This window comes from Tachysurus fulvidraco, chromosome 1, assembly GCF_022655615.1.
Source record: "Tachysurus fulvidraco isolate hzauxx_2018 chromosome 1, HZAU_PFXX_2.0, whole genome shotgun sequence".
NCBI classification, from domain to species: Eukaryota; Metazoa; Chordata; class Actinopteri; order Siluriformes; family Bagridae; genus Tachysurus; species Tachysurus fulvidraco.
Window position 1 is genome coordinate 16719890 of NC_062518.1, and position 15000 is coordinate 16734889.

Consider the following 15000-nt stretch of genomic DNA (forward strand, 5'->3'; position numbering starts at 1 on the left):
CCCCGTGACCCGAGGTAGTTCGGATAAGCGGTAGAAGATGAGTGAGTGAATGAATACGTTTTTTCTCACCTGCTTCAGATGGCTCGTAGCGCTGGATGAGCTCGACGGCGTGCCGCTGTGTGTCGTCCTGCTCCAGCTGTCCTTCCTGCAGGAACCTTTCCAGTTCTGGCACAGAGAGCGTCTGACCGTCTGTGGAGAAATCCTGAAAGATGGTGACGACTTCCTCCCTCTGCGTCAGCATCTTATAGAACAACACAAACTCGTCGTCTTCCAGAGTGCCCGACTCTGACCTGTCTGCCATCTACAGAGACACGGAGCACAAACTTTAGCGGACATTCAGACAGTGACAAAAACACAAGGGATCTGAAACAAAGCGATGGGGTCGCGATGGAGGCGACGACTTGGAGCACCGATTCGCCTCATTGTTTTATTACAGATTAAGGAGATAAGGAGTCTGGAGTTTATTCCAAGTGCTGACATCACAGGGAACTCCAGAGATGCCAATCAACCTACCATGCATGTCTTCGGACCGGGGGAGGAAACCGGAGTACCCGGAGGAAACCCCCGAGGCACGGGGAGAACATGCAAACTACACACACACAAGGTGGAGGTGGGAATCGAACCCCCGACCCTGGAGGTGTGAGGCAAACGTGCTAACCACTAAGCCACCGTGTCCCCCACAGGATTAAAAATAATTCTAATTGTTAGTTTGTTCTATTACCTTTGAGACTGGGAACCTTCCTAAACAGAAAATGCAATCTTTTTGGCAAACCCCTTGAATTAAATTGTAACGCTACACAAATACAGAAACTACGTGTCCAAATAGTCGATCTGTACGTAATCAAAAGTGTTTCATTTTCATTTCAGAGCATCTGGCTAAGTTACATAACACAGACAACAATTTCTCTGCCTCTGACGGTGATGTAAAGTCGTCTGATTTGAACACCGCATGTTGTTATTCGGTACCGTAAAGAGGCGCAGCGCGTGGTGCTCATTCATGTCCACGTTCATCATCTTCAGCAAGTCTCTGACCTCCTTAAAGTTCATCCTGCCGTCTCCGTTCTTATCCGCCTTCTTGAACCAGTCACAGATCCACCTGGGCATCACGGTTAAGACACGATACACACAACTGCAGTAGGAAGAAAAAAAACATTGTGTACCTACAGCAAGAATGGAGCGAGGACATGATGGTCCAGCGGTCAAGGTGCTGGGTTCCTAATCAGAAGGTCGGGCTTCAAGCCCACAAGCTGCTGAGACCCCTACGTTGGGTCCTTGAGCAAGTCCCTTAACCTCACCTGCTCCAGGGGCGCCACATGATGGCTGACCCTGCGCTCTGATATGCGAAAAAGTTGGGGAAGTCGTGGCCTATGGGTTAAAGAGTCTGACTCCTAACACTAAGGTTGTGGGTTCGAGTCTCGGGCCGGCAATACCACGACTGCGGTGCCCTTGAGCAAGGCACCGAACCCCCCCGAACTGCTCCCAGGGCACCGCAGCATAAATGTCTGCCCACTGCTCCGGGTGTGTGTTCACGGTAGAGGTCTTCTCTGGTCTAAAGAAACGTACCAGACCCGAACTGACCCAAATCACTTTTTACCCAAACCCGACGTTTTTTTTTTAAAGAAAGACCCGACCTGAGACAAACACGAAAAAATTAGACCCGAGTCCGACACAACGGCAATTTTTTTTAACCTGACTGGACCCGAATGTTGCGTAACTCTACACTGAAGTAACCTCTACAGCGTGGATTCAAAATTGATTCACAGGTCTGTTTCAACGTAAATGAGCATACCGCACATGTCGCAAGCGGTCTTGGCAAACAGAGGAGAGGTTGGAAAAGTACTCGAGTCGAGGCATATACATGAGATACAGTAGTTCGGGTCTTCTCGGGTCCGTTCGGTAAAAACATGTTCATTTTAAATTACCCGAGACCCGACGCCACTATTATTATACCCGACCCGTGTCCGAGGCACACGTGAAACTTTTAGACCCGAACCCACTCGGTTCTCGGGTCGGACCTCGGGTTTTCGGATCTAAGTCGACCCGTGAAGACCTCTAGTTCACGGTGTGTGAGTGTGTGTGTGTGTGTGTGTGTGTGTGTGTGTGTGTGTGTGCACTTTGGATGGGTTAAATGCAGAGAGCGAATTCTGAATCTGTGTCACCGTACTTAGCCGTATGTCACGTCACGCTACGCCAGATTCTGGGACAAACAACACTATAATGCTAATTACCGTGTCATGCTAGCACCACGCGAACAGCGTTGTTGGGCAGTAACTTCTGGAATAACACACATACTGAATAAATAGCACCAAAGGACAGAGTCACTTACTTCAAGGCTCAATGCTAAAATTAAAAGGTAACTTTATAAAATAATTACTGATTAATAAATAATGTGTTCTGGATACTGAAGGATTACATGGCGGCAGGGCAGAGGGGCTAAAGTGCACCAAAAAGGCAGGAACCAGTCACAGTACATGCCTGAAGCCTTCACAGGCCATGAAACAAAGGAGAAGCTTCATGGGATAGGGCAGGTGGAGGGAGGTAACGAATAAGTGTGTAACCCCACAGATCGGCCCGGGGATCCTGGACCAAACAACGCTCCTGGACTGCGCTGCACCGTGCCAGCCTCCTGGGCACCGACTCACGCACACACAGAACACTGAGCACACTGAAGACTCCATTTTGCCCCTAAGATTTGCACTTTTAGAACTTCACCAGAGCTGTAAATAAATCACCACTTTGTAATAATCCCCGTGCTGCTTTAGCCTGTGCTGCGTGAGTCGCTCACAAAGGATACTGGTCCAGCTTCTCCCTCTGGTCCATGTTCTCCAGGTTCTTGATGAGTTTGCGCACTCCGTTCACCCATGACTGTGCCTCCTCTGCTGACTCGGCTACCAGGTCCAGGTTGCCACGGCGACCGCGAAAGACCAGCGTGAAGCAGCGATCCGGCGGGAACTCGTCGGCGATGCTGATCAGAACTTCAGACTGGTGGCCCTCTCGAACAGCCTCTACGTCACTGATGGAGACTACACACACACACACACACACACACACACAATGTAAGCTTCACCACCATTACTCTCTTGCTATGTGTTTCCACCGCGGTTCTAATATTTCATTAGGAACTTGGGGAGTCTGAGAGCACTCATGATGAAGAGCTCAGCGGTTCTTGGACAAATTGACACAAATTTCCAAAGTTGAAACCAACCAAGGTCAGAATCATAGCACCAAAACCATCTAGCATTAGATTTAAAGTTTTGGGAAACCCTAAAAGGAAGCTGCTCTCATTAGCACGTCAAGGTCTTCACCTGTCTGCTATTGGCCTTCACCGTTCTCCACCTATCTCACCTGTGTACATTTCAGGTCTATACCTTCCCACAGTTATAACACGATACCCTGCTCTGAAGCTGTATGGAGTAAAAAAGCTCATACTGAAGGAGTTTGTCCCCGGCCAGCTGAGCTTACACGTGGACTGGGCATTGCCCGCCTTTTTGCTCTTGTACCAGATGGTGGCGAAGTCATCCTGCAGGCGGAAATAACGCTGCTTCTTCCAGGTGCGTGACTTCACCTTCCGCATCACAGAGCCCACCTGCATGGACTGCAGGTCAGCGTCCACCTGGGCACCTGCAACACCAGGATACACTGAGGTTATTTCCTCCTGCTCCACACAGATGGACAAGTCAGAGAAGTAGTAAATTTAAACTGTAGTAAATTTTCACAGTAACACACTTTGGTACTGAAATGTGTACTTTTATTCATTCATTCATTCATTCATTCATTCTCTACCGCTTATCCGAACTTCTCGGGTCACGGGGAGCCTGTGCCTATCTCAGGCGTCATCGGGCATCGAGGCAGGATACACCCTGGACGGAGTGCCAACCCATCACAGGGCACACACACACTCTCTCATTCACTCACACACACACTACGGACAATTTCCCAGAGATGCCAATCAACCTACCATGCATGTCTTTGGACTGGGGGAGGAGACCGGAGTACCCGGAGGAAACCCCCGAGGCACGGGGAGAACATGCAAACTCCACACACACAAGGCGGAGAAGAGAATCGAACCCCCAACCCTGGAGATGTGAGGCGAACGTGCTAACCACTAAGCCATTATGCCCCTATGTGTACTTACATGTATACATTAGTATAATTATTTACCTCCAGAAATACATGGACAAAGAAATACCATTTCAGTTTTAACTTACTTCTGCTGCTTCATACATGCCAGAGGTGGGAGTAAGTCACACGTGTGCAAGTCACGAGTAAGTCTCAAGTCATGAATGTCAAGTCAAGGTCAAGTCGAGTCTTTTTTTAATATTTGTCAAGCAAGTTTCAAGTCTCAAATTCCCCCCATCTCTGATACACTCTGGGTAAAGACTGAATGACCTGGTGGGAAGAAAGGACGAGTTTATTGTAGAAGTTAACTTACGGAGGAAACTCTGTGTAGATGCCATCTGCTGTGTCACACTTCAGCGCTCTGCTACAGAGACATGAAGAAGAAAAAAAACACCGAATAAATACACAAGGAACTGTAATGATTAGTTATTGTTAATGACATCACATCACATCTGTCAGGGACGATATGTACAATCCTGAACACAACAGAGTAAGATTACAGAGGCAGGGGAACTGTCAGGGGAACAGAGAAACTGTCCTAAAGGATGGGATCTTGTTCTTTGTTCCAACGACACGCTTCACTCACCGCCAGGTATCAACATTTACTTGTCTATAGTCCGCTCCGGATGTTGTTGTTCTGCAGAATAGAAGCTCTCTCCTCTGGAGCAGGAACTGAAAAGGTTCCAGAAACTACAAATGTCACTGCTTGGACATACAGAACAAACGAAGGCTCTGGATCCTTCTGAGGAACTCTCCTGAAGGAGAACTTCTACATCCTGCCTGCCTGAGTTCCTCTTGTGTTGTCAGCACACCGGGGGAACTGCAGACGGCCGAACGTGCGTGTGTGCGAATGCGAATGTGAATGTGAAGGGATCAGAGTGCTGCTTTGTTATACAGTGAGTCTGTCAGCGGGATGAAGGCGTATGTGCTGAGCTGTTGATCCTCTTACATCAAGTCTTATTGTGTTACAAAGCTTCTGGCTTTAGTCTGCGTTCAGACATTTTTTCCTGTAAACAGTCGGCCATCAGCAACATGGTTCGGGCTTAAATCCAGCTACATTCCTGCAGATGCTGCACGGTTTCTATCTATCACACACTTATACACCCGCTGGAGAAGGTGATGAGTTATAAATATAGCATGAATAATATTCACTTTCGTTAACATGTTCAGTTTTATTTTGGTGTTAATACACCTGTATATATCTGTATATATCTGTATCTGAGACGTTTACACTTAAATCTTAGACCCATAGAGTTTTGGGTGGTGTAGCATAATGAACCCAGAGACCAGTATTCTGTAGATGGGGTTCATGATCTACATCATTTAATCTACATTAATAACAGTTTAGTTTATGACAGTTTAATGTATTATTGTTTTATACGTCTGAGTTAAAATATATTTTTAAATGAAGTGTAATATAAAGTTACTGAACCACGTGCTGCTCACCATAGAGACGCGTCTCACTCCGAGAAGGATAATAATTAGTTAAACAAATACATAAATTAGTGAGAAACAGACAATAAAACCACAGGAACGCGCCGAAGATCCGTCCTTTTTAAAGTGCGGATAGAAACGGGAGCACGCGCGTTAATGAAGGGCGTTATAACGCATCGGGGTAAAGTTAACGGAAACATACAAGGAAAGTGTGTGTGTGTGTGTGTGTGTGTGTGTGTGTGTGTGTGTGTGTGTGTGTGTGTGTGTGTGTGTGTGTGTGTGTGTGTGTGTGTGTGTGAGCTACTCACCGGCTGGGACACTCATAACTGCGTGGTAGTTTTCCAATCCGGTGACATATTGCCTGGAATTAAAGACCTTATAGTGTCACACCTCTGAGTCAGAGAGGGGAGAGAGGGGAGAGAGGGAGGGAGGGAGAGAGAGAGAGAGAGAGAGAGAGAGAGAGAGAGAGAGAGAGAGAACACAATCACACACATATTGACTCTGTATCGTGACTCTGTATGCCTCTGTATCTTTACTCTGTTTTGTGACTCTGTATCTTGCCTCTGTATCTTTACTCTGTTTTGTGACTCTGTATCTTGCCTCTGTATCTTTACTCTGTTTTGTGACTCTGTATCTTGCCCTCAGACACAGTTCCACTTGTAATCGCATTAATAATCTGTACATTTCCCCCATTCTGTGACTTTAGTTCTTTACATTTCCTTCTGTAATATAACTGACACAGAGATCTAAACACTCCGTAAGTGCTTTACTTACTTACCTGAGGAAGTTCAGGTGTGTGTTTGAGTCCTCACACTTTCCCAACACGACTGTTTATCCATCGCTAGAGACAGAGGCGCACGTGAGCCGCCGGTGCGCGCTGACTACAGCGGTGCTGCGCGCGCGTGTCCGGTTACCGGAGTCTTTACACGCTCTCTATAAAGACCCGTTTAGACCGGAGCTCGGTGGCATAAGAAACTATGAGGTCCCAATTAACCGGCGGGTTTGTTTTAATGTGACCCATTTTATGTCTGTGTGTCTGTCAGTCTGTCTCTGTGTCTGTCTGTATGTCTGTGTCTGTCTGTCTGTACGTCTCACTGTCTGTGATTGTCTGTCTGTATGTCTGTGTCTGTCTCTCTGTGGCACATTTACTGATGGTTATATTTTTGGTGACACTATTTTAAGGAGCACATTAATTGGATTGAACAAAGTTCTTGGTAATAAAGACTATTAAGCAGATCTTTATTTAATTTTTTATTTTGATCAGTAGAAAAGTCATTTACTGTATTGTGCTCATGATATTAAACTGTTTGTAATTAACGGGGCATCATATAAGGGGGCGTGGCCTGAATCAAACAGGAAGTTGACACTAAAAATCAGAAGTTGCTCAATGTTAAAGTCAGTCCTTTAAATCCACCAATTACAATTAACCTAATTAATAACGACTATAATTAGTGACTCACTCCTTCTGTGTCCTTAACAAGAATTGATTAGACTTCGTGCTGCTGTCTAGAAGAAGACAAAAGACTATTACTGGCTAAAAGCATTACCTCAATAGACACCAGCTTCCTAACCTTAATGCACCCTCAGGGGTAAGTACAATATTCTGCGAGATTCCTATCATGTTCATCCTCCTGCTCCTGGAGGACCATTTTACATAACACACATGAGTGTTAATGCATGAACACAGTAGCTGCAGTAGGGTCTCTTCCCCCTCCATCAGCTCCAGATAGGGTTTCAGCACATCAATAAAACACACACCAGCTCAGATTCCCAGATCCACTTACACACACACACACACACACACACACAGTGGCAGCCATCTTTGAACTGGGGAACCCTTCACTGGACGCTAAGACCCCCCCCCCCACACACACACACACACTTTCCATTACAATAGTGAACCTCAAACATGATCCTCCACATGCAAGTATGTCCTGATAGTCACACACATATTTAAAAGGTCTCAAGTTCTCATTTTTAAGCTAAATCCTCTATAATAACAATAATAATAAAACATCTATAAAGATGTAAATTGATACATAGATTGTGGCTCATCCAAACTCCAAACATATTGCTTCCACATTAGGACACAAAACCTTTAGACATTAGTGTGTACTTACATTCTGTAATCTATGAGGTGCCCTTCCAAATAACTTGGTTTTTTTTAGACCTTCTACAACATTTTATGTAGCTATAAACAGGTAAAACGTACTACAGGTATTTAAATCACACTGGTTCAGTTTGAGAGGAATAAAGCACTTGGGTGTTGTGCTATTATTGGAAAATAACCAGATACAGAAAGATAACAGTAAAATCTGCTTGTGAAGGTGACTAAAGAAACTGCAAGATGACAAGAACAGTGATTTTATTTTACAGCATACAAATGTGTGTGTATGAGAGAGCGAGAGAGAGTCAGAGAGAGAGAGTCAGAGAGAGAGAGTCAGAGAGAGAGACAGAACATTTTACTACAATGTAGTAAAACATGAGTTACATTTTGGTTCCAAACAAACAGCAGAATTTACTGAAACATTTCCAAAGACTAATAATACCAACAATAAACATCTGAAATATTGGCAAAATAACTCATGTGTAAGTGAAGTGCCCTTGTACATGAGATCAGTCCACTGTGTGTATGTGTAAAAAATTCCCATCAGCAACAGACTGTGTGTGTGTGTGTGTGTGTTATTGGGCAGGTAGCGGTATGCCACGTGGGTCTGTAACCTGTCCCTCCTGCAGGTTTTTGACGAGTTGAGCGAGCCAGCGCTTTGTGGTTGTGTCGTCCTTCAGCACTTGTGCAAACGTCGTGTCCTTCAGCTGGTCTGGTAAACACTGACGGAGAGCTTCTCTCGCTCTGAAAAGAGAAAACAAACTCTCAGTAAAATCTACTCTCAGTAAACACTCGTAACGTCTCGTAATTAACGAGTGATGAAACTTCTAACGGTTTCCGTCATGAATAACAACTGAAGTGTCAATCACAGTGACGGGGGCGTGACCTCAGCATGTGTCTATTAGGAATAATTCAAAGGAGATTATTAAATATATTCGAGGTGCATCTGGTCACCTGGAGTTATCGGAGAGCCGTAGATAACAGCGTACGACGTGCTTCAGCAGCCGAGCTGACGGCTCTTTGGACAGCTGCAGCACCATCTTTCCCTGTAGCAGCCAAAATGTACACCATTAACACAACTAAACTAATCCCAGTGGTCTGTAAAGATGTTGAGTAGTGTTTGTGGAGGGAGGAGAACTTAGAAGCTCACCAGGATCATGGCCACGTGAGAGAATCGCTCGTAGGTCTGGCAGATGTAGGCCAGGCCCGTGTCATCCAGCAGGATCTTCTGCAGAATGAACGTCGCAACCTGCAGCAACAAAACAGTTAAGTGCTGCTGGTTACCTCACACTGGTTTACAGGGTTATGACGAATTAATTAGCATTAGCACGGATAATTTGCACCAGTCATTAGCTGCCGAGTGCAGGTACCGTTTTTGAGAGTTCGCTGCCCGTCTCCATGATCCGCAGGCACAGCGGGATGATCTCTGTCGTCAACAGGAAGTTAATCACTTCTTGTTCGTCCGTCTTTACCAGCGCCCCTATAACATGAACACACACACACACACACACACACACACACACACACACACACACACACACACACACCGTGTTGTAAACATTTTTTGAAAGGAAAAAAAAAAAAGAAAGAAAGAAAAGTTCTATTCTGTTTCTGGATATTAATCTTTCAAACAAATCTGACAAATACATTAAAATCTCACTAAGACATTTTCTAACTTATCCGATGTGTATCCTTTAAAATTCAGGACACTTCAGTTCCTGTTTTTGTTTGAAAACAATATACACATCATAACTGTCAAAAAAACCCTGAACCTTCTGACCAATCAGAGCCCAGAACTCAACAGCACTGTGGGATGGACTGCAGTATTCATCATGCATTAGTAACACTGGTAACATTCGGTAACTAAGTGAGGTTAAAATGAAGTACCGATGACTCCGAGGCTTGTGAGGCGAAGATACTCAAAGGGTCTTGTTTTACTAGCAGTGTGAAGAAACGGGTACAAGAACAGAGGGATGTGAGCCGCCAGGAACGCCGAGCTGGAATGGACGGAAACGCACAGGTTTGGAAAGCATCAAAATGTTTGTGTAAACATGGACCACGTTGTTCTCTCAGACCAAATGGTGTCCACACTCCAACAGACTGGATCTTAACAGACTGCTGAATACATCACACACTCATCACTACTCCAATAACACAAGCGATGTGCATTAAATATTCAGCTGTAGGTGCAGTCAGTGTGTGTGTGTGTGTGTGTGTGTGTTACCGCGTCTCCACGTGCGAGGCCACACACTGCAGCAGCGCCAGGGCATTACACACTCTGTTGGACTGATGAGCCGTCAGCGTTGCGGGGTTAATCGACGGGTAGATGTTCACGATTTCCTGTTCAAAATTTCAGCAGTTATAACAATGTTATCAGAACAGCAACATCGTGCTCCTAGACACCATAATGTGCACTTCGTTGGTACCCTGCATCAATAACTTTACATAAATAAACTACAAGGGGTACCAAGTGCACTTAGCTGCCCAGTAGAGATGTGTATTCATCCACCTGCTTGCTAATCATGGGCATTAAATAAGGAAATCTGGGTCGTCAGTTTTATTTTTACTGTCACACAAACACACACACACACACACACACACATTCATCCCAGGTAAGAGATGAACAAGCAGGGTTTCTCACACACACACACACACACACACACAGAGTGCACTAAGTAGACTCAGACACTAGATTGTGTGCACTTGGGAAGTTTTATATGGGAAAAATCCTCTATATATGGGGTGCCGTATTGACTTCTAAGCAGTGCACTGACTTTCCTGAAGTGATATAACAACTCTATGTAGTGCACTTCGTCTCCAAGGCATTTAGACCCAACTCTGTATAAACTACTGCTATAATACATGTTAAGAAGTGTGTATGCTGTTGCTTATATAGTGAGTGTGATGTTATCAATGCAACAGGCACACATTCGGGTTCCTTTTAAAGCCCGGTACAAGTACACTAAACAGGGCATTAAATAACAGCCCTACATAGTGCAATTCATAGCCAGCAGTCATATGGAATACATCTCTAGCTGTGTAGTGTAGTGCAGGGTCCACACAGTCAGGAAGCCTTTTGCACCGATTAGAACCCTTACGTACCTGGAGGAGAGCTGCGATGGTGCCACATGAGTGCCAGAGCATAGGGGCCAGGTCTGTGACAGACTCGCGCTTCTTACTGAGCTCCAGCAGCGCGTTCTCACGGGTCTCAGGGCTCGACAGCTCATTGATCCACTGGTAAATCTTCTCCCGGTCCACCTGTGCCATGGTGCTGCTCACCGCCTGGAGGGAAGAACACGATTCAATAATCATGTCAGTGCAGATTGCAGTTACAACCTCCCTGTAAAAGCTGTGCCTCTTAACTATGCCAAAGTATTCTATGGAGACTTAAGCCTCCTGAAAACTAATGTTGTGGAAATGTCTTTCTCTCTGTACCCCGTGAACGGACCCTGTGCCAAAGGTGGGAGTAAGTCACACATGTGCAAGTCACAATAAGTCTCAAGTCTCGAATGTCAAGTCAAATTCAAGCAGAGTCTTTTTTTTAAATATTTGTCAAGCAAGTCTAAAATTTGCGACTTAAGTCTGACTCGAGTCAAGTCATAAGACTCCAGTCCCCCATCTCTGCCCTGTGCAGTGCACATTTCACATCCTGTCCAAAGTAAACAGATCAAACTGCTTACAAAATCATGTACGGAGGAGTTTTTTAATCTTTGTGCCTCAGAGAAAAGATGCAAACGCGCACAAAAACATCCAAAGCGCTGCGCTAACTTGCACAACGTTAGCAAGCTAACAGCTTAGCATGAATAATAAAAGTTAGGATTAGCCGGACGCCATATAATAAACTCAGGTAAATACTTTTATTTTGATTCGTATTTCTTTGATGAAACATTTCTACACAATGTATTAAACAAGACAAAGTCAGCTAGTAAGCTAATGCTAGTAAGCTAATGCTAGTAAGCTAATGCTAGTAAGCTACAGCTGTTAAACACCATCAGATGTGGTCACATTTACTCACCGCTCCTGTGGCCAACATGTTTGTGACCCGTTTTTAAACCCAGATGTTTAATTCGCACCTTATTTCAGTCCTCACTGGAGTTTACATGGAGAAACCAGACGCTTGCGCGCGCGCCACAGCGTTAGCTTTAGCTTCAGGCTACAACCGAGTAGACAACGGTCACCAGCACAAAGCTGAGAGCTTCGATTAAAAACGGCTCTCTGCTAATAAAAATCCGCGGTGCTGTTTTGTTGGAATCTGAACGACGGATGAAAATTTTCAGTTTAAACCGTTTGTGAGCGCGAGTTTTAGCACAATGAGGCTAAAGCAGATCAGCTTTTCTGTTCGGCGCTGCGCGATGACGTTTAACGTGCACGACAACCTTCTGTAGTCCCTATAAAAGCTTTAATAAACCACCAGTCGGTTATTAATGTTTTATTTCATGTCGCAGAATTAAATATGAAAATATGTGTTAACTACAGATTTTATACCAGGCATTTAATCACAAACCCCTTAAAAAAACTTTTGAACGATGGTACCGGAAATGAGGACTATTAACTAATATGATAAGGAATGAACAGATTAGCCGCTGTTAGGTAGCCGCAGGTCAACGTGTGCGCCATTTTGGAAAGGTCAAGTGTGTACAATAAGCTAACTGAAGTGTGTACAGTGATGTAACCATGATAATCCCCCACAATAATCTAATGATTTATTCAATACTATGAGTATATTTTGTGATTTTTACTAAAACTCCCAGACACAGGAACAGTTTCTTTCCCCAAACAATCACCCTGATCAACAACCCACCATAATTACATTCACTGCTTCTTATCATCATCAAGTGCCGCATTATCAGGACCGTCAGTCACCACAACATCTGTATATTACACACAACTGCTGCTGTATATTGTACAAAAAGCATAATATTGCACAATATTGTTATACGCACTCCCGCACTTTATGTACATTACTGATTCATATTCCATATTTATATTTTATATATTCTATTCATTCTATATCCACATTTTATACTCATTCTGTCTACCTTGTATCTCATCATCTGCATTGTTTTTCTTGTATAGTATTGTGTTATTTATGTCTTTACCTTTTGAGAGTCACAAACTGGGTGCCACTGGGCCTTGAGTAAGGCTGTTGATCCGTTTACGCCGTGTCATGGCCGACGCTGTGCTCTGACCCCAACTTACTAACATGCTCGGTTGTGCAAAGAAAAGGATTTCACTTTACAATGAAATAAAATAAAAACGACGAATAAAAGCTGCTTCTTTTTTTATTTGTACATAAAAGCCTATAAAAGTTAAATCAGGAAGCTCCAGATGACAAAATAAAGTTTTAGTGCTATAGACACATCAGTTTTTAGCTCTTTCACTTATAACAGTGTAATAATGTACAGTGTGGTGTTGTGGACCAAAGGTAACCTGTAATTAGAGCACATGCAGTAAATGGTGGAATATCTGAGAGGAGCCTGTGACTCAGGAGGACATGTACAATAGGAGCGTGTGACTCAGGACACGTACAGTAGGAGCCTGTGACTCAGGAGGACACGTACAATAGGAGCGTGTGACTCAGGACACGTACAGTAGGAGCGTGGGACTCAGGAGGACACGTACAATAGGAGCATGTGACTCAGGAGGACACGTACAATAGGAGCGTGGGACTCAGGAGGACACGTACAATAGGAGCATGTGACTCAAGAGGACATGTACAGTAGGAGCATGGGACTCAGGAGGACAGGTACAGTATGGGGAATTACTGTAGGGTTTTTGTCTCAGAGGGGAAAAGCTTCTTTTAGATTGAGATCGGTGTGTGTACCCTGCGAGTATAACTTGAGGCTGTTTGTGTTTGTGATAAAGAAGAGACACAACCCCTCTGTTACAGCAACAGCGTTAATCAAATGTTGTGCCAAAAAAAAACAACCCCGGGAGATAATCATCATTAAATCACTCATTAACCACTGCAGCAGAGGCCCTGTTTGTTTTCAGGGATGTGATGCAACACGCTGAGGAGATTAAAAGAGTCATTTATTAATCTGTGTGAAGATCAGAGAACCGTTATGCTGAGGAGGACTGGAGCGTTAGTGTGACCTGGGATCGTGATAATAATAATAATAATAATAATAATAATAATAATAATAATAACAACAGCATGTCATTGCACACTCCTTCCTGTGATGCACTAGGTGTTAGAGGATTCTGTGCAGAAACATTACGACCTGTAGAGGTTCTCATTATTATAACGCTAAACTCCATTTAATAATCTAAAGTATTCTAAACTCTCAAATACTTGGATTTTATCTCCTAACACGATATTCAGTTCCTTATTGCATTATAAAGTCCTCTTTATAATGATTATATATATATATATACAGAACATTTTAACATTTAACTTTGTGTATGATCAACTCAGTCCTGACAGAGTGTGTGTGTGTGTGTGTGTGTGTGTGTGTGTGTGTGTGTGTGTGTGTGTGTGTGTGTGTGTGTGTGTGTGTTTGTGTGTAAAGGAGTGTGTTATCTGTACTAACAGGCCAATCATTGCAGGAGGAGTTAATGATTGGTGAAGGACCCTGACCGCTTCACTGAGACATAAACCCTACAGAGCCTCCGTGTGTGTGTGTGTATGTGTGTGAGCATCTCGGTCTGACTGCAGCCATGGCCAAGCTGGTGGAGTGTGTGCCTAACTTCTCAGAGGGACGAGATAAAGAGGTAAAGTCAAATAATAACAGAGTGTTAGATGATATTTGCTTCGAGTGCAACATTTAATTCGTTACGACGATTATAAGACCAGAATTCAGTAAGTAAATAAACACAGGAAGGAGCTGTGCATTGTGCAGAATCTAAACCTCAGCCTGTGCTTCTCCTGTGCAGGTAATTAAGGCCATCGCTGATGCCATTTCTGCTACAGAAGGCTGCAGTGTGCTGGACGTGGACCCCGGGTCCTCCACTAACCGCACCGTCTACACCTTCGTGGGCTCTCCACAGGCCGTGGTGGAGGGAGCGCTGAACGCCGCCAGTGCTGCCTTCAGCCTTGTCGACATGACCAAGCACAAGGGTGTGTGGATACAACACACACACACACTCACACTACTCTAAAACTTTAGATTTAAAGTATAACTTAAAGTGCACTCGTGTGTGTGTGTGTAGGTGAGCACCCTCGGAGCGGCGCTATGGATGTTTGTCCCTTCATCCCAGTGCAGAATACCAGCATGGAGGAGTGTGTGACCTGCGCTAATGAGTTTGGGAGGAGGTTAGCAGAGATGCTGCATGTTCCAGGTGAGAGAGAGAGATCAGTGCTGACAACCAACAGCTGAGTAACAGACGAGTGGAATGAT

The 15000-nt window shown here is 44.4% G+C and overlaps 3 protein-coding genes across 4 annotated transcripts in view; 1 reads left to right on the plus strand and 2 right to left on the minus strand.

Annotated features, from left to right (window-relative positions):
* plcd4a (phospholipase C, delta 4a) overlaps window positions 1–5954 on the minus strand; it is a 16450-nt gene extending 10496 nt beyond the window's left edge. Inside the window, exons 1-6 of the mRNA XM_027160809.2 lie at window positions 5862–5954; window positions 4433–4483; window positions 3463–3621; window positions 2795–3023; window positions 967–1096; window positions 70–301 (exon numbers count right to left, since the gene is read on the minus strand). Of these exons, the coding sequence (XP_027016610.1) occupies window positions 70–301; window positions 967–1096; window positions 2795–3023; window positions 3463–3621; window positions 4433–4457 (775 nt within the window). The 5' untranslated portion in view covers window positions 4458–4483; window positions 5862–5954. The remainder of the gene's footprint in view (window positions 1–69; window positions 302–966; window positions 1097–2794; window positions 3024–3462; window positions 3622–4432; window positions 4484–5861) is intronic.
* Window positions 5955–7901: 1947 nt separating this feature from the next.
* On the minus strand, window positions 7902–12155 carry cnot9 (CCR4-NOT transcription complex subunit 9). 2 transcript variants are annotated; one of them, XM_047819325.1, is made up of 8 exons: window positions 11734–12155; window positions 10763–10942; window positions 9885–10000; window positions 9548–9657; window positions 9031–9140; window positions 8811–8909; window positions 8615–8706; window positions 7902–8404 (listed from the first exon to the last, which is right to left on the minus strand). In XM_047819325.1, exons 2-8 carry the CDS (start codon window positions 10925–10927, stop codon window positions 8236–8238), a joined length of 861 nt encoding a protein of 286 aa, XP_047675281.1. In that variant the 5' UTR covers window positions 10928–10942; window positions 11734–12155; the 3' UTR covers window positions 7902–8235. The 2 variants fall into 2 exon arrangements, with proteins under 2 accessions (XP_047675281.1, XP_027016609.1); XM_027160808.2 differs by having other exon boundaries at window positions 11676–12150.
* A 2059-nt stretch (window positions 12156–14214) lies between these two features.
* Window positions 14215–15000, plus strand: part of ftcd (formimidoyltransferase cyclodeaminase) — a 5395-nt gene continuing 4609 nt past the window's right edge. Inside the window, exons 1-3 of the mRNA XM_027160807.2 lie at window positions 14215–14374; window positions 14537–14720; window positions 14813–14941. Coding sequence (XP_027016608.1) covers window positions 14321–14374; window positions 14537–14720; window positions 14813–14941 — 367 coding nt within the window. The 5' untranslated portion in view covers window positions 14215–14320. The remainder of the gene's footprint in view (window positions 14375–14536; window positions 14721–14812; window positions 14942–15000) is intronic.